The sequence below is a fragment of the Neoarius graeffei genome, chromosome 19 (assembly GCF_027579695.1).
Source record: "Neoarius graeffei isolate fNeoGra1 chromosome 19, fNeoGra1.pri, whole genome shotgun sequence".
NCBI lineage: Eukaryota > Metazoa > Chordata > Actinopteri > Siluriformes > Ariidae > Neoarius > Neoarius graeffei.
In genome coordinates, this window is record NC_083587.1 from 1,716,219 (window position 1) to 1,743,908 (window position 27,690).

The 27,690-nt window shown below is 45.5% G+C and overlaps 3 protein-coding genes and 1 pseudogene across 3 annotated transcripts in view; 2 read left to right on the top strand and 2 right to left on the bottom strand.

Annotated features, from left to right (window-relative positions):
- The window catches only part of LOC132867784 (histone H3-like), a 1,068,851-nt gene extending 1,046,937 nt beyond the window's left edge, over positions 1-21,914 (top strand). Inside the window, exon 3 of the mRNA XM_060900787.1 lies at positions 21,599-21,914. Within this exon, the coding sequence (XP_060756770.1) occupies positions 21,599-21,914 (316 nt within the window). The remainder of the gene's footprint in view (positions 1-21,598) is intronic.
- Positions 21,915-23,847: 1,933 nt separating this feature from the next.
- Positions 23,848-24,213, top strand: LOC132868077 (histone H2B-like; the record flags this gene model as incomplete). The annotated part of the gene is made up of 1 exon (XM_060901042.1): positions 23,848-24,213. A coding segment is annotated over one exon (366 nt), but the record flags the coding sequence as incomplete, so codon positions are not given.
- A 1,579-nt stretch (positions 24,214-25,792) lies between these two features.
- LOC132867727 (histone H2AX-like) overlaps positions 25,793-27,690 on the bottom strand; it is a 323,797-nt pseudogene continuing 321,899 nt past the window's right edge.
- Positions 26,693-27,259, bottom strand: LOC132867740 (histone H1-like). The gene has a single exon (XM_060900754.1). The coding sequence runs from the start codon at positions 27,233-27,235 to the stop codon at positions 26,693-26,695; it is 543 nt and encodes a 180-aa protein (XP_060756737.1). The 5' UTR covers positions 27,236-27,259.

Genomic DNA, 27,690 nt, shown 5'->3' on the forward strand with positions numbered 1-27,690 from the left:
TTTATGCAACACACACACACATAAGTTCATGGGATGGCAGTATTTCTCAAGTTAAATATCATTTGTTTGTTTTTTTTTGTTTTTTTTTTCTTATTTACTGCAGGATAAGAGGATGTCCATGCCACTGTTCTGTAAATAGTTTGGGCTGTGCAGAAGGATGAGGAGATGATGGAAACTGGAATAGCCATGGAAGAAGTAACTGGTGAGCCTTCATTTGAATTTGTCTGTATATCTTATTTATGCAACCCACACACTTCCACTATAACATGGAGTGGCAGTATTTCTCAATCTAAATATAATTTTAATTTGTCTATGTTGTATCTTTTTTATGCAACCCACACACATATAACTTCATGGGGTGGCAGTATTTCTCAATCTAAATATCATTTTAATTTGTCTATGTATCTTGTTTATGCAACACACACAGACATAAGTTCATTGGGTGGCAGTATTTCTCAATCTAAATATCATTTGTTTTTTTCTTATTTACTGCAGGATAAGAGGATGTCCATGCCACTGTTCTGTAAATAGTTTGGGCTGTGCAGAAGGATGAGGAGATGCTGGAATCTGGAATAGCCATGGAAGAAGTAACTGGTGAGCCTTCATTTGAATGTCCATATAAACATCTTATTACACACACATAAGTTCATGGGATGGCAGTAGGCTATTTCTCAATCTAAATATCCTTTCTTTCTCTTATTTATTGCAGGATAAGAGGAGGCCCATGCCATACTGAAAAGATGCAGACCAACAACGTATTCTCTTAAGTTTTAATAAATAGTTTAAAAAAACTTGCATACATTTCTGTCTTTGCTTTTCCTTCAAGATATGCCCCTCAAATAGAATAACTATGACAATGGTTGGTTTATGCCTAAAGCTTTTCAGAGTTTGAGAAATTTGAGAGACACTTGTAGGCCTAATGATTGTTTTGACTATTACTTAAACACAATACAGTTTTGCTCGTGCAGTATTAATTTACCAAAATTATACTGGAATTAGTAGGACTGTGGTCTGGATAAGGAAACGTTATGATTTCCATCGTGGGGCAGTGCGGATAGGCCTGGGAAAAAAAGTCCTCCATTTGGGTTGAAAGTGTCCCTCTTTTGGGGTTCAGGGAGTTGGCAGCCCTATTATCACATTTGTCTCACACGCGAAAGGATCCTGGTTTGAAACCAGGCAGAAACAGTGCTTGATTTCTTGGACTGAGAAGTAAATAAACAGTGAGCTGCTGTCGCTGCTCTGTCTGTGACTTTTGGAACAACCGAGAACCTGACAAACCTTCAGGTATTTTTTCCCCTGTCCTCAAAAAACAATCGTCTTACCGAACTGGGAATCATATTAAACCAATCGTGTTGTTGCACTAATGCAAGCACACAGTTGTTTTCTATCCCAGTGGCCACTGAAAGTGCAGTCATGTTATGTTTCTCTCCTCAATCATTTAAAGAGGGACTTGATCTTATATTCAATCTATTTTCTCTCCCCAACTCCATCTGCTGCCATCTGTTGGTTACACAATGCTCTACAATTACCAGGAGAGATGGAAACAGTTTCAAAGAACTTCCTGTTTCTCCAGTGAACAAAAATATACAGTGGTGCTTGAAAGTTTGTGAACCCTTTAGAATTTTCTATATTTCTGCATAAATAAGACCTAAAACATCATCGGATTTTCACACAAGTCCTAAAGGTAGATAAAGAGAACCCAGTTAAACAAATGAGACAAAAATATTATACTTGGTCATTTATTTATTGAGGAAAATGATCCAATATTACATATCTGTGAGTGGCAAAAGTATGTGAACCTCTAGGATTAGCAGTTAATTTGAAGGTGCAATTAGAGTCAGGTGTTTTCAATCAATGGGATGACAATCAGGTGTGAGTGGGCACCCTGTTTTATTTAAAGAACAAGGATCTATCAAAGTCTGATCTTCACAACACATGTTTGTGGAAGTGTATCATGGCATGAACAAAGGAGATTTCTGAGGACCTCAGAAAAAGTGTTGCTGATGCTCATCAGGCTGGAAAACATTACAAAACCATCTCTAACGAGTTTGGACTCCACCAATCCACAGACAGACAGACTGTGTACAAATGGAGGAAACTCAAGACCATTGTTACCCTCCCCAGGAGTGGTCGACCAACAAAGATCACTCCAAGAGCAAGGTGTGTAATAGTCAGTGAGGTCACAAAGGACCCCAGGGTAACTTCTAAGCAACTGAAGGCCTCTCTCACATTGGCTAATGTTAATGTTCATGAGTCCACCATCAGGAAAACACTGAACAACAATGGTGTGCATGGCAGGGCTGCAAGGAGAAAGCCACTGCTCTCCAAAAAGAACATTTCTGCTTGTCTACAGTCTGTTAAAGATCATGTGGACAAGCCAGAAGTCTATTGGACAAATGTTTTGTGGACGGATGAGACCAAAATAGAATTTTTGATTTAAATGAGAAGCGTTATGTTTGGAGAAAGGAAAACACTGCATTCCAGCATAAGAATCTTATCCCATCTGTGAAACATGGTGGTGGTGGTAGTATTATGGTTTGGGCCTGTTTTGCTGCATCTGGGCCAGGATGGCTTGCCATCATTGATGGAACAATGAATTCTGAATTATACCAGTGAATTCTAAAGGAAAATGTCAGGACATCTGTCCATGAACTGAATCTCAAGAGAAGGTGGGTCATGCAGCAAGACAACGGCCCTAAGCACACAAGTCTTTCTACCAAAGAATGGTTAAAGAAGAATGAAGTTAATGTTTTGGAATGGCCAAGTCAAAGTCCTGACTTTAATCCAATCAAAATGTTGTGGAAGGACCTGAAGTGAGCAGTTCATGTGAGGAAACCCACCAACATCCCAGAGTTGAAGTTGTTCTGTATGGAGGAATGGGCTAAAATTCCTCCAAGCCGGTGTGCAGGACTGATCAACAGTTACCGGAAACATTTAGTTGCAGTTATTGCTGCACAAGGGGGTCACACAAGATACTGAAAGCAAAGGTTCACATACTTTTGCCACTCACAAATATGTAATATTGGATCATTTTCTTCAATAAATAAATGAGCAAGTATAATATTTCTGTCTCATTTGTTTAACTGGGTTCTCTTTCTCTACTTTTAGGACTTGTGTGAAAATCCGATGATGTTTTAGGTCATATTTATGCAGAAATATAGAAAATTCTAAAGGGTTCACAAACTTTCAAGCACCACTGTAAATGCAACACCGAAGATCTAGAAACATTTTATGAACCTATGGTTTAATCTAGTGTTGTAGAACTCGAGACTGATCTCAAGACCACTTTTTGAACGTTTCGGTCACGTCTCGGAATTGACCACATTTTTACTCAATCTTGTCTTGGTCTCAGACATGGAGGACTCGAGATTTTATCTCAAGAGCTGTCAAGACCACAACTCTGGGGATTTCACTAAAATTCCTGTGCACTGTCTGATTTGTGTGTTAACATCGTTATTGTGATTGGATGTAAAATTTCCTGCTTCAAATGCGACCAATAACATGACTCATTGCGATGTGTTTCGACAAGGAAACACATCGCAAACCGTAATGGGGAAGAAAAAAAAAATAGGTACCCTATAGGTCCATGTGGCTACTGCTTATATTACACCTGCTGGCTCAAGGCAAGTGTAACATGAAGGGAGACCACACCAAGTAGTATGTTCGATATATCAATATTTATTTAAATAATGAAAGAACGTCAAAAATACATAAAATAAAAGTGTAATGTGTTATAGTGTGAATACAAGTAAATTAACCAAACCAAAATGAAGGAGGAAGCCCCCTCTTGCCTTCTTGGGAGACCTTTTTTAGGCCAAGCCCCCATTATCTGTAATCCTCCACACCTGGACCAGTCACCTACTGATTGCACCTTAAGCAACACATGGACCAGGGTGGAGCTAAAGACACCCCAAAATAGACAGGGTCGTGACACCCCCCTCCTTAAAATTGGGACACACCTCAGTGAGTCTCTACACAATTTAACTAAACAGAAAACTAAATATCCATATATAGAACATACACAACAGAGCACAGTGAAAACACCACAAAAACTTAAATCAGTCATATTACAGTGACTGTGAAATACCCATCCACTTTCCACTGTCCTGCATCGCCCCATCCCAACCAATCAGCACACCTAGGCGCCAGGCAGCAATTTAAGACGGGCTGAAATAAGAGAAACACAGAACACACTGGATTATGACAGAGCAATCACACATCACAAGGGGACCGCGACAAAGCATCAGCCATGATGTTCTCCACCCCCCTAATATGACGGATATCCAAGTTATACGGCTGTAGAAACAACGCCCAACGCATAAGGCGCTGGTTGGGATTCTGCAACGAATGAAGGAACGTTAGCGGGTTATGATCAGAATAGACCACCACGGGCTGTACTCCTCCCCCCACATAAACATCAAAATGTTGCAATGCCCAAACCAAAGCTAACGCTTCCTTTTCTATAACCGAATAATTTTCTTGATGATTATTGAATTTTCTGGAAAAGTAACAAACTGGGCGACGAAAGCCACTGTCGTCAGACTGTAACAAAACCGCTCCAGCACCCACCTGACTAGCATCCACAAACAACTCGAAAGACATATCAAGCCGAGGGGCAGCAAGAACAGGCGCTGTGCTCAAAAGCAACTTCACATTCTCAAATGCAGACTGACATTCCGATGTCCACTCAAACTTAATGTCTTTCCTAAGCAGTGCAGTCAACGGAGCAACAATAGTGGAAAAATTCAAACAAAAACTGCGGTAATAACCCACCATACCCAAAAACCTCATTAACTCTTTCTTTGTGGTAGGTGGGGGAAATTCATCAATTGCTTGCACCTTGGCTCTAACTGGACAAACCTGCCCTTTTCCAACAACCTTACCAAGGTACACCACCGTAGCCTGGGCAAACTCGCATTTCGCGAGATTCACTGTAAGTTTTGCCTCACATAAATGAACAAAAAATGAACGGATGTGGGACAGATGTTCCTCCCAAGTGTTACTATAAATTACTATATCGTCAAGATATACTGCGCAACCTTCTAACCCAGCGATAACACGATTCATTAACCGCTGAAAAGTAGAAGGAGCGTTGCATAAACCAAAACTCATGACGTTATAAGAGTATAAACCTGATGATGTAATAAATGCAGAAATTTCTTGTGCTCGCGATGTCAGTGGGACTTGATAATACCCTTTTAATAGATCAAACTTACTGACAAAGTGTGCCAAACCCACCCGATCAATACAGTCTTCCATCCGTAGAAGAGGGAACGAATCAGGCTTTGTCACCTTGTTTACCTTACGATAGTCGGTGCAAAACCGGAAAGTATTATCCGGCTTGGCTACCAACAAACAAGGTGAGGACCAGCTAGAATAAGAAGGCTTAGCCAAACCATGATCTAATAAATAGCACACCTCCGCTTCTAAAAGTTTTTCTTTCTCGGGTGAAATTCTGTAAAAACGTTGACGAATGGGTTGTACATCCTCAACCACAATGTCATGTTGAATTACATTTGTGCAACTAGGAACATCAGAAAACAAGACATCAAACTGAAGAATTAAAGACTTCAACTGACTTTGCTGTCCAAGAGAAAGGTGACCAAACAACCTATCCAAATTGGACAACAACTCAGAATTTCTAAGACGAGGTTGCAGCACCACACTAGAAGAAAATGCATCCTCAGGGTCTGCAATCACATCAGAATTTACACTCAATGCACTCGCCGTAGCCAATCCGATAGACTTGGATCTCTCACCGCTCAAGCCTGTCTGCACAGCAGGAGCATAATATGGCTTTAATAAATTAATGTGGCACAACTGTGTAGATCTTTTACGATCAGGAGTAGATAATAAATAATCCAAATCAGTTACTTGACGCACAACAACATACGGACCAGAGAACTTGGCACAAAAAGGCGAACCGGGCACTGGAAGCAAAGCCAGGACCTGGTCCCCAACATTAAATTCATGCTCCACAGCGCGACGGTCATACAGCCGCTTCATTTTCTTTTGTGCTCTAGACAGCTTTTCTTTGGACAACTTCCACGCAAGAAAAAGTTTCCGTCTAAACCCATGCACGAAATCAATTAGGTTCTGAGGTGGTTGCACTGGTTCCACCTCATGTTTTAACACAGAGAGAGGGCCTCGAACCCTGTGTGCAAACACCAGGTCTTTGAGACTAAATCCCATACTTTCCTGTGTTACTTCACATGCAGCTAGTAAAAGCCAGGGAAGACCCTCCTCCCAATCCTTATTCAACTCAACGCAGTAAGTGCGCAGTAAAGATTTTAATGTACAATGGAACCGTTCAAGAGCACCTTGGCTCTGCGCATGGTATGCGCTACTTACGCGATGTGTTACATGAAGCTGATTCAAAACTTCCTTAAATAGACCTGAAGTAAAATTACTTCCCCGGTCACTCTGCACAACCTTCGGTATTCCAAATATCGACATGAACTGAGACAATGCTTTCATAACTGAACGAGTGGTAATTGTGCATAACGGATAAGCAGCTGGATACCATGTGGCTTGACACAACAGTCAACAAATATGTACACCCCGACTTTGAGGGTGGCAATGGACCTACACAATCAATAATAAGATGCTCAAAGAGCTGCCCAACAACAGGAATTGGATGTAACGGTGCAGGCTTTATTGTCTGATTAGGTTTACCCATTAACTGGCACACACGACCTGTTCTCACATACTCAGCCACACTCCGTTTAATTCTTGGCCAAAAAAAGTGCTGCAACAGCCTCTGATAAGTCTTGCGGACACCAAAGTGCCCCGCAACATCACCATGAGCTGTCTGCAACACCAAATCACGGTATTTCACCGGAACCACAATTTGTAACACAGGCTCATCACCCATGGCAGACCATTTACGCACTAATATCCCGTCAATGACAAAATAACCACTCTCACTAGAATCCATATCATCAACAGATAAAGCACTCCTCAGCACATCTGCCAACTCATCATCACCCTGCTGAGCTACAATCAGGTCATCTCGTGACAACACTGATGGCAACAGAGGCAAAGTAGGCACTAGACTGGACTTTACGCCTTGCCTGCGACTCTGCGCATGAGTTACAGCACAGGCACAAAACACATCAGGAAACTGTTCACTGCAGTCATCAGGAACACAAGGTGATGGCACCATGCTTACCACAGGTGACGGCGAGGACTCAGCCCACACACATCCACCTGCCAAGTTGTTACCCAGAATTACATCAATCCCCTCTACTGGCAACTCGGGCCGAACAGCCATTGTAACCTCCCCTTTTACCAAATCTGAATCCAAACTGAACTCATGCAGTGGAACTGAAAAAGTTTGCATTCCTATCCCCCTAATAAGAACGCAACTTCCCAAAGTTGATCCTTCGTCAAAGTATTTAATGTCTCCTCCGAAGGAAATGCCACAAATGCATTTACACTTTCCATCACAAAACCCAAATACCAAATACCTAACCAAAAATCCAAACTCTTACCAGATGCCAACTTTACCACACTAACTTCACAAAAAGTTCATCACAAATGCCCAATTACTCACCACACCGCATGCATGCTGGATCACCATTCCTTGAAGCGCATGTCCCACAATCAACGAAAAACCAACAGCACAGGAGTAGCCCCGCACCTAACTCAACACAAATCCCTAATTAAAACTGACCTAGTCTTCAGGAGCCCTCATACGATTGAGTTCAAAAGAACCCCCCTGTGTTCGACTCCCCAAAACAAAAAACTAAAATAACAAACTAACAAAACAAACAGCATTATGCGCTCTACACCTACCGCAGGGTTTGCACGTTACTCCAGTGGAATCTAATCCACCTGTGTTGCCTCGCCAATCAAGGGACAATTACGTCAAGTACAAACAGCACCAGACATGCAATTAGCTTCGTCCCAAAATCAAAACAATTGATTTTCAGAACGATGAACTTCCTCCTTCCCAACCAACCAAACAGAAACAATTACTCAAACGAATTAACCAAAAATGATTTATATAACGAAAAAACTGAAACAATGTATCAAACGCACAATAATACTATGTGGGTCACCCTACAAAATGACCAGCGAGTTATCAATTTACTTTACCGGTTCCAAATTGCTCCCGGACGAGCCCCCATATGTTACACCTGCTGGCTCAAGGCAAGTGTAACATGAAGGGAGACCACACCAAGTAGTACGTTCGATATATCGATATTTATTTAAATAATAAAAGAATGTCAAAAATACATAAAATAAAAGTGTAATGTGTTATAGTGTGAATACAAGTAAATTAACCAAACCAAAATGAAGGAGGAAGCCCCCTCTTGCCTTCTTGGGAGACCTTTTATAGGCCAAGCCCCCATTATCTGTAATCCTCCACACCTGGACCAGTCACCTATTGATTGCACCTTAAGCAACACACGGACCAGGGTGGAGCTAAAGACACCCCAAAACAGACAGGGTCGTGACACTTACAAATAAAATAGTTTTCTGATCCCATGTCCATACAGTAAATATAGCATCTATACATGTTATCAATTCTACTCGCCTCATCTCTTGAAAGCATCACTGTTAGGTTTCTTCACCTCTGGCCCTCACCATCTCAAGATCAGTCCCCTCGCGTCACCCAGATGTCTGGGGGTGAGTCGCAGAAAAAAGAAAGGAACCCCACAATCTTTAGTTCGCAATCTTTATTCGCAAGTCCCCCCTGAGACGAGAGTATACAGGGGTTTTATACATGTGTATGTGAGTGAAACCTTGGATCAATCATGACAATTTTAAACAAAGACTATGTTTAGTCTAACAAAGAAGTGTCTTCTCCACTGGACAAAGTTCAGGTTACACAGGAATAGTTTAAAATCACTGTTATAGTATATGTAAGCTCTAAAATATTAAATCATAAAGTCTTAACACCTTGTGCAGCAATGAGGCTAATATAAATCTAAAAACTATAAAACTAACATGAATCACTTAATGCAGCTTTAAATCTAACATTAAATCTAACATTTAATCATTTCAATTTCAAATTCAACACTGAAGAGACTGGTTAAATCTAACAATCCTAAATCACATGTAGCTATAAAACTAACTTAAATCATGGCTTTAAATCGAACTTTTAATCCCAAATACACGTTGGATATGCAGCTGTGGGTGTGTCTGACATCACTGCAGACCTTGGCGCTGTTCAGACACAATAATCTGATCAATAATACACATTTCATATCAAAATAAGCAGAATGTTCTGATGATATGATAGCAATGTTCAGACAGAATGGAATTTTTAAACAATGTCTAGCTGAGACAGAAGGTCATTTTAACTGAACAGAATAAATCCTTACAATTTTGTCACAAAATAAATTACTGCCTTCTTGGTCAAGAATAAATATTTACAATTATTTATCCTTACAAAGGAATAAAACCTTACAATCACCAAGCTGTGAGCAGCATCAGGGCTTGGAGTGTTTTGGTTACCAATTTTGTTTAGTGTATTTTGTTCTAAATACAGTGCTGTGAACTCGATCTATTTTCAAAATAGTACGAAAGCACTTGTTCATGAATTGTCTTAAAAGCATTATTTAGAACTATTGAGCACATTTTGTTTCACAAGTGGAGTGTAAAGACTGAAATAAAAAATACAATTAACAAATTAAAGCAAATAGCAAAAGTTTGATATCGCCTTCTCAATCTATCTGCCAAAAAGCTCAAAAAAACCTTAAAAAACCTGTCATTTGACCTTTCAGAAGGACCAAACAAAAGCCGTGTTAATCAAAAAGGTAAATTTTCTTAAAATGAACATCACTTACTCGATATCGAATCAGTAGCCTTGGTGAACCACGAGGTGAATTTCGTTTATCTTTTTATCTGCCGATTATCTTATGACACTACGAAGTTATAACGAGGTTTCTCTTATTCCGTTTCTGGTTCTGATTGGTTCTTAAGTTTATCAAGAAGTAGAACGGGTAATCGAACTTGATCAGGATAAGTGCTGATTGGTTACGAAGTTTTGCTATTGTTACACTCATTCTTACAACACGATGACATAGTGGCTACTGCCTCGCTTCGCCTTTATGAGGCAGTAGCCACAAAAAAACCCCAAAACAAACAGTGGATTAAATGCTGAGCTGCAGAGCAGGAGTGTCTATGAGCCAGATGTTGGTGTGCATTTTTTTTTGTGCATGTATGAGCATGCGGTGTTACTGAGTGCTAGCAGCAGTTCCCTGGTGTAAACAATAGCCCCATGGCTATACGCCAGCTGCCCCAATATGAGTGCGAACAGAAGTCCCCAAACAAGCAGAAAAAACACGAGTGTTCTGAACATAGTTCATGTAGTAAAATAAATAGCAGTTCAAAGAAACTAAGTAAACTGTGAAAAACTGACTGTGTACCACAGTCACATTGGGATAGGAAGCCTTGACCAGGTCAAGTATTGGGGATAGATGGGTCCAGATGGCTGCAGGGCCCTTTTCTTTTGATGAGCTGATTGTGCCAAAGCAGATATGTTCTTCCACTCCACCAACACTTGATGGGTAACACGACATTTCTTTCATTTTAGGCCCTTGTGCTAGCCGCTAGGTGCTAACATGTCACCTCATGACCTTGATCAACATCTGTTTATACAATCTTTCTCTACAGTGTTGTAAATATAATATCTAAATCAAGTGCACACGAACATGTTAACACAGTTGACGAGCAATTAACCCAGTCTATGTGCAGACAATAATATTGATGAAATATTGAGGAGGAGGAGCAAAGACAGACCACACTGAAGTTAAAATTTCCTCCACTAAAGGAAGTGACATCACATGCTGTTGGACAGGTGACTTTGGAGCAAACCATTGCTGAGTTAAAGGGGTTTTGCCAGTGGCTAACACAGTTGACAGAGATTTCTCGGACACATGCAAAGTGAATAATTGAATATGTAGTGAGTCAAATAGATTTAAAAACACCTTTATCATGTTTTAATGGTTATTTTCAACAAAAAATGATGAAAATAATATACAAAAGCATGCATCCTACTGTTAATTTGGAGAGCAAACCTTGACCTTTAACAAATCGGACAGCACAAAAAAAATTCCAATGTACTGTACGCAATTTCTGCAAAATTAACGATGGGACTTGCTGACGTTTTGCATTAAATTAAAAAAGAATGTGTACCAATGTAAAATTGATAATTTTTTGAAGTGAATATTTTGTAAAATGTATAAATACAACCTGTGGACGGCGGCACGGTGGTGTAGTGGTTAGCGCTGTCGCCTCACAGCAAGAAGGTCCTGGGTTCGAGCCCTGGGGCCGGCGAGGGCCTTTCTGTGCGGAGTTTGCATGTTCTCCCCGTGTCCGCGTGGGTTTCCTCCGGGTGCTCCGGTTTCCCCCACAGTCCAAAGACATGCAGGTTAGGTTAACTGGTGACTCTAAATTGACCGTAGGTGTGAGTGTGAATGGTTGTCTGTGTCTATGTGTCAGCCCTGTGATGACCTGGCGACTTGTCCAGGGTGTACCCCGCCTTTCGCCCGTAGTCAACTGGGATAGGCTCCAGCTTGCCTGCGACCCTGTAGAAGGATAAAGCGGCTAGAGATAATGAGATGAGATGAGACAACCTGTGGACATGACATGTACCCCTAATTATTGAATGAACCGAATGAGTTAGGACAATGGATTAAAAAGATCAACATGAGTATTAAAATAGAACATCTCCAAAAGACTGCCTTGTTAGGAACAGCAAGAATATTGCAGAAAGTTTTGGAAAAATGAAAATAATGTTTATGAAGAAACAATTAAATTCCTTTGGACCTTCGGCTACTAGTTGTAGCTCACTCCTGAGGACAAATCCGGTTTAACATCTATATACTGAGAAATGTAGAAACACATATAATAATAATTATAATAACAATAATAATAATAATAATAAATTAACTAAGTAGGGAAATACTAGGAGAAATGCTAAAGATTGATGAATAATGTAAATAATAATGGGTGTTAGACAGTCCTGTGTGTCCTGCGTGGCTCTTGACTGCCATTGTGTGGCTACGTTTAGGAAGTGCACGATCCCTTTGTTGATTAAAGTCACAGCGTTTCAGCAATAAATCTGTAGGAAATAGCTGGGGGGGGGCTTATCAGTGCGAGGCTTGTTGCCTGTTAGAAAATGTATTTCATCTCATCTCATTATCTCTAGCCACTTTATCCTTCTACAGGGTCGCAGGCAAGCTGGAGCCTATCCCAGCTGACTACAGGCGAAAGGCGGGGTACACCCTGGACAAGTCGCCAGGTCATCACAGGGCTGACACATAGACACAGACAACCATTCACACTCACACCTACGGTCAATTTAGAGTCACCAGTTAACCTAACCTGCATGTCTTTGGACTGTGGGGGAAACCGGAGCACCTGGAGGAAACCCACGCGGACACGGGGAGAACATGCAAACTCCACACAGAAAGGCCCTCGCCGGCTACGGGGCTCGAACCCAGACCTTCTTGCTGTGAGGCGACAGCGCTAACCACTACACCACAGTGCCGCCCGAAAATGTATTTATTAATAATAATAATAATAATAACTGATGTTGTATTGGATGGCTGTTGGTTTCCCTCATGTGGCCACATTTGGAAAATTGACTCGCTGCATTTTCAGTCAATAAATTGGTTGAAATAATGAAATGATCCATTAATTGTAATGTAGGATATGGATGCATGCCGCTCCCATCCCATTCATCCATGAGAGATGTGAAGAGCATGGGTTTATTTGTCACCATTGTGTATTAATGCCTGCGTTCAACCCACTGTACTGCATGGCAGTTTGATCAACACTGGAGTGTGAATTGAGGAATACTGTAGACATGTAATAAATTAAGTAGTTATGTGTAGATCAAAAATAATCAAAATAAATAATCACAAAACTAAATAAATACATCGATCTGGTCAAAACAGAGTGTCGATGTATATACATTTACTGTAACCCAGATTGGGAAGATGATGGGCCTTAAACCCCCATTTACTGTGAGCATTGTGTTTATAGAGAAGAAAAGGCCTGGGAGTCGACAGTGCTGAGTGTGTTCATTAGAGCACTGGCTTTATTTTGACAGATGGGTTTGATGTTCTGCATGTTGGTTTATTTTGCCCAACTGGTGAAATGAATAAGATTTCCCTGTAAATGAAACTTGGAGTTTAAGAATGAGGTTAGTGTTGGTGAAAATGCAGTGAATTTAGAACTTTATAGATTCTGTATTAAATGTTGCATTCGTGAGAACTGATAAAGTAAGGTCTGATATTTGTTATTGCATTCCTTTCTGTGCTGCTGCAGGTAACTTAGATAAATTAGTGGCATGTTCATTGATGTTTATATAACTATTTTGTCTATTTTAAAATTATTTTATCTTAACTGTCCCAGGCGGGACGGCACCACTTGGAAATTGAAATTGGCATGTTATGATTGCCGTCTGACTACGTCACATGTGCAGGGCTGAATAGCCGAGTGCAATCCCTTGTACCAGGTCATCTGTGTCAGGGACACCCCCTCCACCATCTTGGCTATACACAGGACTCCCCCTCAGTATCATGGAGCTGAAATGGCTAGAGACCCTTTTCAGTCATGTGACCTTCCTAAACGCGACCACCATTTTGGACGTAGTGAACTTCGGCTCGAATCAGTTTGAATGCGAGGAAGGCGACAAACGAAAAACATAAAAGAAAAAGGAGCAAGATGCAGAAAACACCTTCACTATCCAGCGACGTAGGGCATTTACAGGGCGAGCAGAGGGAGAGGTATTTGCAAAAATTGAGGTTAGCAGGCTTAGAGAAGGACGTTTACCTGCTTCCACCAGGATTGTTCACTGACGTACCCTCCGGCTTGCTCCCCCTCAAATTAAGCAGCGCGCTCCAGCTTCCGGAGCGCGCTGCTTAATTTGAGGGGGAGCAAGCCGGAGCATGCTCCAGAACCTCGGCCGGAGCACTCCGGGAGCAAGCCGGAGCGAGCTGCTTAATTTGAGGGGGAGCAAGCTGGAGCGCGCTCCGGAACCTTGGCCGGAGCACTCCAGGAGCAAGCCGGAACACGCTGCTTAATTTGAGGGGGAGCAAGCCGGAGCGCGCTCCAGAACCTTGGCCGGAGCACTCCGGGAGCAAGCCGGAGCGCGCTCTGGAACCTCGGCCGGAGCACTCCGGGAGCAAGCCAGAGCGCGCTGCTTAATTTGAAGGGGAGCAAGCCGAAGCGTGCTCCAGAACCTCGGCCGGAGCACTCCGGGAGCAAGCCGGAGCGCGCTGCTTAATTTGAGGGGGAGCAAGCTGGAGCGCGCTCCGGAACCTTGGCCGGAGCACTCCAGGAGCAAGCCGGAGCACGCTGCATAATTTGAGGGGGAGCAAGCCGGAGCATGCTCCAGAACCTCGGCCGGAGCACTCCGGGAGCAAGCCGGAGCGAGCTGCTTAATTTGAGGGGGAGCAAGCTGGAGCACGCTCCGGAACCTTGGCCGGAGCACTCCAGGAGCAAGCCGGAACACGCTGCTTAATTTGAGGGGGAGCAAGCCGGATCACGCTCCGGAACCTCGGCCGGAGCACTCTGGGAGCAAGCCGGAGTGTCCTGCTTAATTTGAGGGGGAGCAAGCCGGAGCGCGCTCCAGAACCTTGGCCGGAGCACTCCGGGAGCAAGCCGGAGCGTGCTCTGGAACCTCGGCCGGAGCACTCCGGGAGCAAGCCAGAGCGCGCTGCTTAATTTGAGGGGGAGCAAGCCGAAGCGCGCTCCAGAACCTCGGCCGGAGCACTCCGGGAGCAAGCTGGAGCGCGCTGCTTAATTTGAGGGGGAGCAAGCCGGAGCATGCTCCAGAACCTCGGCCGGAGCACTCCAGGAGCAAGCCGGAGCGCGCTGCTTAATTTGAAGGGGAGCAAGCCGAAGCGCGCTCCAGAACCTTGGCCGGAGCACTCCGGGAGCAAGCCGGAGCGCGCTCTGGAACCTCGGCCGGAGCACTCCGGGAGCAAGCCAGAGCGCGCTGCTTAATTTGAAGGGGAGCAAGCCGAAGCGCGCTCCAGAACCTCGGCCGGAGCACTCCGGGAGCAAGCCGGAGCGCGCTGCTTAATCTGAGGGGGAGCAAGCTGGAGCGCGCTCCGGAACCTTGGCCGGAGCACTCCAGGAGCAAGCCAGAACACGCTGCTTAATTTGAGGGGGAGCAAGCCGGATCACGCTCCGGAACCTCGGCCGGAGCACTCTGGGAGCAAGCCGGAGTGTCCTGCTTAATTTGAGGGGGAGCAAGCCGGAGCGCGCTCCAGAACCTTGGCCGGAGCACTCCGGGAGCAAGCCGGAGCGCGCTCTGGAACCTCGGCCGGAGCACTCTGGGAGCAAGCCGGAGTGTCCTGCTTAATTTGAGGGGGAGCAAGCCGGAGCGCGCTCCAGAACCTTGGCCGGAGCACTTCGGGAGCAAGCCGGAGCGCGCTCTGGAACCTCGGCCGGAGCACTCCGGGAGCAAGCCAGAGCGCGCTGCTTAATTTGAGGGGGAGCAAGCCAAAGCGCGCTCCAGAACCTCGGCCGGAGCACTCCGGGAGCAAGCTGGAGCGCGCTGCTTAATTTGAGGGGGAGCAAGCCGGAGCATGCTCCAGAACCTCGGCCGGAGCACTCCGGGAGCAAGCCGGAGCGCGCTGCTTAATTTGAGGGGGAGCAAGCCGGAGCACGCTCCAGAACCTCGGCCGGAGCACTCAGGGAACAAGCCGGAGTGCCCTGCTTAATTTGAGGGGGAGCAAGCCGGATCACGCTCCGGAACCTCGGCCAGAGCACTCCGAGAGCAAGCCGGAGCGCGCTGCTTAATTTGAGGGGGAGCAAGCCGGAGCACACTCCGGAACCTCGGCTGGAGCACTCCGGGAGCAAGCCGGAGTGCCCTGCTTAATTTGAGGGGGAGCAAGCCGGAGCGCGCTCCGGAACCTCGGCCGGAGCACTCCAGGAGCAAGGCGGAGCGCGCTCCGGAACCTCGGCCGGAGCACTCCAGGAGCAAGCCGGAGCGCGCTGCTTAATTTGAGAGGGAGCAAGCCGGAGCGCGCTCCGGAACCTCGGCCGGAGCACTCCGGAGCGCGCTGCTTAATTTGAGAGGGAGCAAGCCGGAGCGCGCTCCGGAACCTCGGCCGGAGCACTCCGGAGCGCGCTGCTTATTTTGAGGGGGAGCAAGCCGGAGCACGCTCCGGAACCTCAGCCGGAGCACTCCGAGAGCAAGCCGGAGTGCCCTGCTTAATTTGAGGGGGAGCAAGCCGGAGCACGCTCCGGAACCTCAGCCAAAGCACTCCGAGAGCAAGCCGGAGCGCGCTGCTTAATTTGAGGGGGAGCAAGCCGGAGCACGCTCCGGAACCTCGGCCGGAGCACTCCGGGAGCAAGCCGGAGCGCGCTCCGGAACCTCGGCCGGAGCACTCCGGGAGCAAGCCAGAGCGCGCTGCTTAATTTGAGGGGGAGCAAGCCGGAGCACCCTCCGGAACCTCGGACGTTGGCTCCGGCAGCTATTTACACTGGATCTGGTGTAAATAGCTGCCGGATCATAATTACAGTAAACTAGTAAATACAGTAAAGGAAAAACTTGAGACTGAAAGGTTTTAACAGTCATCCAAATGACTGAACGTAAACATTGCTACAGTAACATATGTTGTTGACATTAGCTAGTCAACAATAGCTACTACAGAAGAACAAAGAGGTTACAATGGGTTATTTTAACCTATTTGGTTACACACTCGCCGCCACAGAATGTTAACAGCAATGTAATCCCTTTTCTGGCTAATTTTATTCGTCTTCCCTCCAACAAAGTGGTCACTACACAAGCGTTGGTATGCCGAGGGCTGCCAATCTTTCCTGTTAATGGCCGCTATCCATCTTCTCCATCGGGATCCGATAAAATGATAAACCTTGCCTTGTTTGTTGATGGTTACTACATCCAGGTGCACAACAATATAGTGGCATGATGGAAGTCTTGCTGAAAGTAAAAACTTTCTTTGCTGCCGTTCCTCAATGTTGGCTGTGGTAAACTACTGGTAGTACATGTCCAAAATGGCAGCCGCGTTTGTCATGACGTCACGTGAAAAGGGTCCATACTGGATCATTTGATATCCTACAAAAACAGTGTTCAGTTTGAGAACGATGCTTAAGAAGGTGTCTTCTGGACAACCTAATCAATGTAAAAGTTCTGGTACAGCCATTTTCATAACACTGAAAATATTCAGATGCCTAATTGGCACTGTGCACCGCACATCCGTATTTTGCAGCGAAAACCAACATATGCTGTTTTATTCACATATTCAGTAGAGCTATTTGCTGTGGTCACATTAGTTACTGATGAATTCTCTGTAGTGTTTTAGAAATTGTGATCGGAGGGCAATTTTGGGAATGAGACTCGCAATGGGGCCCTCATCTAAAAGAAGAAAACTCTCCTCATCTACTGCCTCACCTGAAACACAGAAAACAGTAGTTGTACGTTGTGGGTCTTATAATGGCACAAATTATACAGCTAACCCACTGCGATCCCAGCCCTTATCCACAGACACACAATACACATTTTACTGTGTATTATATTGGATACTATTGTTGATAAATATCAAATCAAATCAAGTTTATTTGTATAGCGCTTTTAACAATAAACATTGTCGCAAAGCAGCTTTACAGAATTTGAACAACTTAAAACATGAGCTAATTTTATCCCTAATCTATCCCCAATGAGCAAGCCTGTGGCGATGGTGGCAAGGAAAAACTCCCTCAGACGACATGAGGAAGAAACATCGAGAGGAACCAGACTCAAAAGGGAACCCATCCTCATTTGGGCAACAACAGACAGCCTGACTATAATATTAACAGTTTTAACAGGTATAACCCTCAACTGTCCTCATGGGGCCGTCCTTCACAGGAGCGGTGCGATAAAACTCCGACCAGACACAGGGCACCAGGATGGATCAAGCAGGTCCGAGGGGCAGAAGAGGCCAGCATCTCAATCCCAGGATCAACATGTAACTCAGAGGAACAGATTGGGGGGGGGGGGGGGGGGAGAGAGAGAGAAAGAAAACACGTTGTTAGGTATGCCCTAAAAATGTCAAGTATTAAATCTGTGTGGTAGGCTCGCAGAGACGAGAGTCTTTACATTAGGCATAACACACAACAATGGCATGTTAATATGGTAAAATATATCATGACCTGCTCTGGCTGGATGCTTGATTGGGTGATGGGAGCACACTCCTCAGCAATGATGAGATGCAGATGGGACCCTTAGGGCTGGCCAAGACAATTCAGTTACATTTCACCGGGTCTGGGACATGCGACAGAATGTCTGACGGCCGATTCCCTGCAGGCTATGATAGCCAGTCGAGGTCTCCACCCTCTCCACCAAAAGATTTCCTGTTGACTCCATGTAATTCAGAGGGACAGATTTGGGGTGGGGGGGAGGGAAAAAAAACACAGGTTGTTAGGTATGCCCAATGTCACCTGAATAAGTAGGAACAGTATACATATTGCACCGAGTACAAGCAGGGACTCCGGCAACTAACTATGACAGCATAACTAAAAGGAGAGAGCCAGAAGGTAACACAGGCATGAGGGAGCCCTGGGACATAAAGCAGCCAGCCACTACACCGTCAACAAACTCGAGTGAGCAAGCGAGTGGGGACTGACAGCATCCATACATCCCAGTTTACCAAAACACTCTATTGGCCCTTTTCCACTACCCTTTTTCAGCTCACTTCAGCTCGCTTCAGCTCACTTCAGCCCGACACGGCTCGCGTTTCGACTACCAAAAACCAGCACGACTCAGCTCGTTTCAGCCCTGCTTAGCCCCTAAAACTCGCACCGTTTTGGAGTGGGGCTGAAGCGAGCCAAGCCGTGCTGAGTGAGGCTGGAAGCGTGAGCAGACACTCCCCTGTGCACTGATTGGTGAGGAGGCGTGTCCTCACATGCCCACACACGCCCCGCGAGCGCGCTGGGATCTGTAAACACTGCAAACCCGGAAGAAGAATAATTACGAATTACAAGAATTTCTGAAGCCTTATGCGCCTCGCCTCATCTATACGCTCTTGCCAGTATCTGTTGGCGTTGTCGGTGACAACAAGCCACAGCACCAAGACCAGCAACACTAACGACTCCATGTCCTCCATGTTTATTGTTTACTATTCGGGTCGTGAGACTACCGCTTAAAAGATCACTGAATCAGTGACATACAGAGCATCGTGGACGAGTTCGCGGAGCGCAAGGCTCGCCGTATGCCCTTCAAATAATGCGCGCAGTAGGCTATTGATGTTTTATTATGAGTCATGTACAGTATGTCGCCTAATGTTTTTTTGTTTGAGTTACATGTTCGTTTGAAGGACTTAATGTACAAAATAACATAGTTGCACCCCGTAGTGTTGAAATTGGTAAACACAGTGCATTCAGTGAGGTTTGCACCGCCCTCCTTTTATTTCTGACTCTTCCTGTCACCGTTGCAACCTCTGAGCGCTCATTCGTATGCCCTTCAAATAATGTGCGCAGTATAGGCTATTGATGTTTTATTATGAGCCATGTACAGTATCCTAATGTTTTTTGTTTCTGAGTTACATGTTCGTTTGAAGGACTTGATGTACTAAATAACATAGTTGCACCCGGTAGTGTTGAAATTGGTAAACACCGCAGTTGCGGACATTTTGTAGCCTAAAATGATGTTATGATAAGCTTTAATAAAATGCCCGGTCATTTGCCCCGCCCCCGGCCCGGCTCTGACTTGTTCCGCCACTGTCACTGATGTCACTGTTTGCGCTGCTTAACGACATCACGTGACGTCCACTCACTTTTGCTAACTCCACCCAATGTGTCCACCCACTTCCAGCCAGCACGGTTCAGCGCGGTTGTAGTCGAAATGCAACTTCAATAGCCCCGCTCAGCTCGACTCAGCTCGACTCGGCACGGCACGGCTCAGCCGCGTTTGTAGTGGAAAAGCGGCATAAATCTGAGGACCCTCCAGATCTACTCCTTTATAAGTATTTATAAGTAAATATAAGTATTGTAGTTTTCCATTGCAGAAACTTCCAGCAATTACATGTTTACCTCCAAAACCATCTGTGAGCTCGTGAAGCTCCTATTTTGCAAGTTTGTTTTTGACACAGCTGTCCGTTTATATGCATACAAAGGCTGCAGGAAAAACACACATCTGTCAAAACAAAATCAACATGTCTGTCTCAATGAAGAAAAGTAGCAGCAACATGTCGTAACATTTGATGATATCTGTGTCAATACGAATAAGGATTGACATTCACCACCTGTATCACCATGCAAACTGGCTAACTGTGAATAAATTTTTCCCTGTAATTTTGCTGCCTTTACAGCAGGGAGAGTTTGTATAAGCACATCATAATATTACAACCCTTAACCTGTGTAGCTTTAAACTGCCCCCTTGCCAGTCGTCGTCTTTCCGGGCACAAAGACTGTTCATTGGGGAAAAAACAGTGCTTTTAAATGTAGTGTGACCCAGCAGCTGGGGTGTTTCGACTCAACAGCAGCCCAACAGCTGTGCAAAATTAGAAGTGACCATGCCTGAGCACACTGGACAATGCCTAGCTGTTAAAACTACACAAAACTACACAACATGGTCGTCACAAACAAAGCATTATTTGTTTATGTTAATTAATCAGATCATTCACAATCATCGCTGAAAATCAGCAGGGGAAGGAGCTTAGAAACAGCTGGTTATGGCTTGCGGTTCCTTGTCCCATTGACTGTCCATTCCCTTCCCTGTCGGTTCCCTTCTGTCTGTGGATCGCCACTCTGCTGATCCGCTGAAACCACTTTGTTTATTGCCCTCCAAAATCAGCCCTTTTCCAGTGCATTTTGAAAGATACTGGACAGGACAGTTGGAAGAATAGCTTTTTTTTTATTGTAATGTAGCGCAAATACTATAACGACCGATTTAAATGGACGCAGCTGCTGGGTAGATTGCATCATATCTGACTGTCCTCAACCACTAAGCCAGCAGCTGGGTTATAGAAAGCAACTCAGAATGAGTTAAAATAACCCAAGAATATGACCCCACAGTCTCGACCCAGCGTTTAGGTTGGGGGAGGAAGAAAAACAAGGCAGCGTTTTTTCGAGGGTACTTGTGTGGTGAAGCGTCGGCTCTGTTAACAGTGTACACAGACATCGGTGTGGATCAGAGCTGAGTGCCAGGCCGAGTAATAAGGTGATGTTCTGCGTTCTGCGACCTGTAACTGTAGTGGACCGAGGAGTTTAGAATCCGGGCCTTGAAGCCACAGACGGGCTCAAAAGGGAACGCCAATGTTGCACAAACACAGAGTGCTTTTACTAACCTCATTACAGTGATGGCTGTTTGTTTGTTGACAGGGAGTAACTGCGCATGAGCAGACCATGATCTGTCGGCAGTTGTTTGCAGTTCGCTCAGCCCATCAAAATGGCGTAAAAAATAAATGTGAATGATAATGTTTCTGTGCACAGAAAGGATGAAGAATGCGCTCGCCAGTGAAAAGCTGTGGCGTTCTGTTTCTTTTTGAATGTGTTTTACTGTGGGACCGTTGTTCTTAGGCCTGAGGCCCGCCCACTCCGGGTCTCAACTCGGTCCTGTAGAGAGTGTATAAAGGCTGTGGGCGCTGCGCAGTGACATGAGCTGAGCGGCTTGAATTGGAGAGAGCAGCGCGATGTCTGGCAGAGGAAAGGGCGGCAAGGGGCTCGGGAAAGGAGGCGCTAAGCAGCACCGGAAAGTTCTTTGCGACAACATCCAGGGAATCACCAAGCCAGCTATTCACCGTCTGGCTCGCCGTGGCGGTGTGAAACGCATTTCCGGTCTGATCTACAAAGAGACCCGCGGTGTGCTGAAAGTGTTCCTGGAGAACGTGAGCCGCGACGCCGTCACTTACACAGAGCATGCCAAGAGAAAGACCGTCACCGCTATGGATGTGGTGTACGGCCTGAAATGCCAGGGATGCACTCTGTACGGCTTCGGCGGTTAAACGCTCCGACACTGAACCGCACCAACACAACGGCTCTTTTAATAGCCACCCAAATATCTACAAAGAGCTCTTTCTCCATGAGGTGGAGTAGTGCTTATAGGTTTTTTTTAATTAAACAAAGCTAAGCATATAAAACACCAGGCACAAGTAATATTTAATCGCTTCTATATGAATGTGTGTGTAACAGATGGTGGTTATTGAAATATAAGAATAGGGTGCATTTTACATGATATACAGTGGTGCTTGAAAGTTTGTGAACCCTTTAGAATTTTCTATATTTCTGCATAAATATGACCCAAAACATCATCAGAATTTCACACAAGTCCTAAAAGTAGATAAAGAGAACCCAGTTAAACAAATTAGACAAAAATATGATACTTAGTCATTTATTTATTGAGGAAAATGATCCAATATTACATATCTGTGAGTGGCAAAAGTATGTGAACCTCTAGGATTAGCAGTTAATTTGAAGGTGAAATGAGAGTCCGGTGTTTTCAATCAATTGGATGACAAATCAGGTGTGAGTGGGCACCCTGTTTTATTTAAAGAACAGGGATCTATCAAAGTCTGATCTTCACAACACGTTTGTGCAAGTGTATCATGGCACAAAAAAAAGGAGATTTCTGAGGACCTCAGAAAAAGCGTTGTTGATGCTCATCAGGCTGGAAAAGGTTACAAAACCATCTCTAAAGAGTTTGGACTCCACCAATCCACAGTCAGACAGATTGTGTACAAATGGAGGAAATTCAAGACCATTGTTACCCTCCCCAGGAGTGGTCAACCAACAAAGATCACTCCAAGAGCAAGGCGTGTAATAGTTGGCGAGGTCACAAAGGACCCCAGGGTAACTTCTAAGCAACTGAAGGCCTCTCTCACATTGGCTAATGTTAATGCTCATGAGTCCACCATCAGGAGAACACTGAACAACAATGGTGTGCATGACAGGGTTGCAAGGAGAAAGCCACTGCTCTCCAAAAAACTTGCTGCTTGTCTGCAGTTTGCTAAAGATCATATGGACAAGCCAGAAGGCTATTGGGAAAATGTTTTGTGGACGGCTGAGGCCAAAATAGAACAATTTGGTTGAAATGAGAAGCGTTAAGTTTGGAGAAAGGAAAACACTGCATTCCAGCATAACAACCTTATCCCATCTGTGAAACATGGTGGTGGTAGTATCGTGTTTTGGGCCTGTTTTGCTGCATCTGGGCCAGGACGGCTTGCCATCATTGATGCAGCAATGAATTCTGAATTATACCAGGGAATTCTAAAGGAAAATGTCAGGACATCTGTCCACGAACTGAATTTCAAGAGAAGGTGGGTCATGCAGCAAGACAATGACCCTAAGCACACAAGTCGTTCTACCAAAGAATGGTTAAAGAAGAATAAAGTTCATGTTTTGGAATGGTCAAGTCAAAGTCCTGACCTTAATCCAATCAAAATGTTGTGGAAGGACCTGAAGCGAGCAGTTCATGTGAGGAAACCCACCAACATCCCAGAGTTGAAGCTGTTCTGTATGGAAGAACGGGCTAAAATTCCTCCAAGCCGGTGTGCAGGACTGATCAACAGATACCGGAAACATTTACTTGCAGTTATTGCTGCACAAGGGGGTCACATCAGATACTGAAAGCAAAGGTTCACATACTTTTGCCACTCACAGATATGTAATATTGGATCATTTTCCTCAATAAATAAATGACCAAGTATAATATTTTTGTCTCATTTGTTTAACTGGGTTCTGTTTATCTACTTTTAGGACTTGTGTGAAAATCTGATGATGTTTTGGGTCATATTTTTGCAGAAATATAGAAAATTCTAAAGGGTTCACAAACTTTTAAGCACCACTGTATATAATTCTCCAACAGTGCTGTGAATATAAAACGGCAGGAAGGGAGACAAAGCGAGGCGGAGGGGAAGGAAGTGGGCGGAGCGGTAGGAGCCACCTAAAAGCGCGCCCAAGAAGGGCTCCAAGAAAGCCGTGACCAAGGCGGCTGGTAAAGGAGGCAAGAAGTGCAGAAAGTCCAGGAAGGAGAGCTACGCTATCTACGTGTACAAGGTCCTGAAGCAGGCTCATCTCGACACCGGCATCTCGTCTAAGGCTATGGGCATCATGAACTCCTTCGTCAATGACATTTTCGAGCGTATCGCCGGTGAGTCCTCTCGTCTGGCTCACTACAACAAGCGCTCCACCATCACCTCCAGAGAGATCCAGACTGATGTGCGCCTTTTATTGCCTGGCGAGCTGGCCAAGCACGCCGTGTCCGAGGGCACAAAGGCCGTCACCAAGTACACCAGCTCCAAGTAAAGTGCACTGCTGCTGCGGCCGCCTTCAGCAACCTAACGGCTCTTTTAAGAGCCACCCACTTTCTCATAGAAGAGCAAATTCGTGTGTGTCTCTCTGTGCTGTTTCTTTGTTTTATAATAAATGCAGAATTGAATAAATATTTATTTACGGGAGATACAGCGAGAACAGTTGCCACATCAGGAAAACCAACCTCCATCAATGAGTAAATAAAGGAGCTATTTTACTTACAAAGCGAAAATAACCGAGTAAAAATCATATGGGTGCTGCACTGAGTTATTTAAAATGTTTTATTTGTCTCTGTGGATAAATGGAAATCTGCCTTGTGACAATGTCCATTGTTAAAAACACAAAACGTGTGTGAAGTGATAAATGTATTGAAATACCAACAAGGATTTGTTCTTGATACATATAGACCAATTATTAAATACAGCATTACCTTTGCTCATTTCCAAGCAGCGGAGAAAACTTTCTGCTTCTCTCTTCTGATTACTGAAGCGGCGCTCAGACACCACAATATCTAAAAGGACGGGGACAAAAACCTGTCAGTCAAACCGCGAGGAGTTCTAGAACTCTGGCCACTGTGTCCTAACAGCTGTTCTGTTTCACTGCTCCGACTCCACTCGAACCGTGAGCTCAAACAGAACAGTGTTCCATGCAGGGGATGGAGACGGGCTCGTTTCTGTGAGACAGTGAGGTGGCTCTTAAAAGAGCCTTTGTGTGCGTTAGACGGAGTCCGCGTTTAAGCGCGCTCTCCGCGAATATGGCGTGCCAGCTAAATGTCCTTGGGCATGATGGTCACTCTCTTGGCATGGATAGCACACAGGTTAGTGGATTAGTTAGTGGACAGCTCAGTAGATTTCTGATAACGGCGGATCTCCCTCAGAGCCACGGTGCCAGGCCTGTAACGGTGAGGCTTCTTCACGCCGCCGGTAGCGGGGGCGCTCTTGCGGGCAGCCTTCGTGGTGAGCTGCTTCCTGGGCGCCTTGCCACCAGTGGATTTATGGGCCGTCTGCTTGGTTCTTGCCATGGCGTCGAGCTCTGCACTTCACAGATGAGAAACAGAATAAATGGCACCGGCGGACACTGGCTTTTTCAACTCTAACAGCGCCCTGCACTCATTGGGCGTCTTGAACGCGGTCGCCTGTCATTGGAGAGAACGCGTTGCGTCACCTATTCGCTATTGGACTGTCTTTTCCCGCCGACAAAGTTTGAAACACAGCCACACCTGTCCCTAATTGATTGTCGCTCGTGCAGCTCCGCAGAGCCAACAGCGCAGCTTAGCGCATTTTGTAGGTTCAATCGCCGCACGGACAGCGCCGTCATAATCTATTTTCACCTTCCTTTATCGCCAGCACACTACTATTATTATGCTATACTATTACAACTAAAATGCTTTATAAATAAAATGCATCATTACTACTAACACCACATGATTATATTGTTTATGAATTCCTTTTATGCTAGAGCTATGAAATACCCCAAAACCTGGGAAAGGATTTAAAAAAGTGCACTTTTTGAGCATAGATCGGTGGCTCTGAAAAGAGCCTTTGGGGACTGACGAACGCAGCAGTGTGTGAATTTATTTGGTCTTGACGGCCTTCTCGGTCTTTTTGGGCAAAAGCACCGCCTGAATGTTCGGCAGCACACCACCCTGAGCGATGGTCACTCCGCCAAGCAGTTTGTTCAGCTCCTCGTCATTGCGCACAGCGAGCTGTAAGTGGCGGGGAATGATGCGAGTCTTCTTGTTGTCACGAGCGGCGTTACCGGCCAACTCCAGGATCTCAGCAGTCAGGTACTCCAGCACGGCAGCCAGATAAACTGGAGCGCCGGCGCCGACACGCTCGGCATAGTTGCCTTTCCGCAGGAGCCTGTGGACACGGCCCACGGGAAACTGGAGCCCGGCTCTGGATGAACGAGTCTTGGCCTTGGCTCGAGCCTTGCCAGTCTTTCCTCTTCCGCTCATTCTGCTGCTCAGATCCGTTGCAGGAACAACTCTGAAATAAAAAGCGCTACAGCTTGTGCCCTCTGTGATAAAGACAACACGGCTACTCTCTGATTGGTTAAGATCGTTGTGGCAGAACAACCAATCACAAACATGCCGTCAAATTCCAGCATCAGCCTGCATGACAACCATCCCACGGGTGTGTGTGTAAGAGACAGAGAGATATGAAAAAGGAAAGAAGGGAATATATATATATATATATATATATATATATATATATATATATATATATATTATAAAGTTTATATATCGATGTACAGAAATGTAAATTGTTATTAGTTCCATCAGCTCTGACTCAGTTCATGTTCTCCCAGCGCCCTCCTGTCACCATTTTGTAAAGCAGGAATCAACTCCACCACAACAATCAGCAGCATCTGATATCCTGAGTGAATATGGAATACTGCTCTTTCAACGAAAACATGGGTGGCTCTTAAAAGAGCCGTTTAGGGAAAGAAAACATTACTCAAACAAACATGTTTACTTCTTTCTGGGGGCCGCCTTTTTCGCCTTGGCCGTTTTGGGCTTTACGGCTTTGGGCTTGGCAGTTTTTGTCTTCTTCGCGCTCTTGGCAGCCTTTTTGGGGGTCGACGGTTTTTTCGCCTTCTTCGGGCTCTTGGCGGCGGGTTTCTTGGCCGCTAACTTCTTAGCGGCGGTTGGCTTTTTGGCGGCCACCTTTCTGGCTTTGGGCGCGGCTTTCTTGGCGGGGTTCTTGCCTTCGGTCTGCGTCTTGTTCAGCTTGAAAGAGCCAGACGCACCGGTCCCTTTGGTCTGCACCAGGACGCTTTTCCTCACAAGGTTCCTGACGGCGATTTTGACGCGGGAGTTGTTCTTCTCCACATCGTATCCGGCGGCCTGTAAAGCTTTCTTCAAGGCGGAGAGGGACACGCCGCTCCTCTCCTGCAATGCAGAAACCGCTTTGATGATGAGCTCGCCGACGCTCGGGCCTGATTTCTTGCTCTTTGAAGCTGCTTTCTTCTTGGGCGCTTTGGCCGGCGCGGCGGCGGGAGCGACTTCTGCCATCTGTCTCGGAGCTCCGGAGCGGAAGCGAGTGAAACCCTGTGTGGGAAACGGAGGCCGGGGGCGGGGCTTAAAAGCGCTCATGAGAACGTTTGAGACTCAACCGCGCTGCCGCTGAGTGAGCGCGCTGCCGTCACACACTCGCACTTGTGTTTTCTCACGGCGTTTCTCGGTGAAAATAAGACTCGGAAGACAAGATCCAAAGCGATCGAGCACACGTGTAGCGAGAACGGGCTTTCTCGTTCCTCCCGAGCTCCAGCAGGCCCAGGTACAGACCGAGCGTGTCGCGCAGTGGCCATAAAACAGCACGGTGCGGCTCGAGCCGGCGGGCTGCGCGCTTTGTGCGATGCCGTGTGTAAAAACGGGCTGAGAAACGGCGTGGCCGCTGTAAGCGCTCTGGGCTGAGTGGAAGGAAGGAGAGCCCTGTCAATGACCCTGATGGATTTCCACTGTCCGAG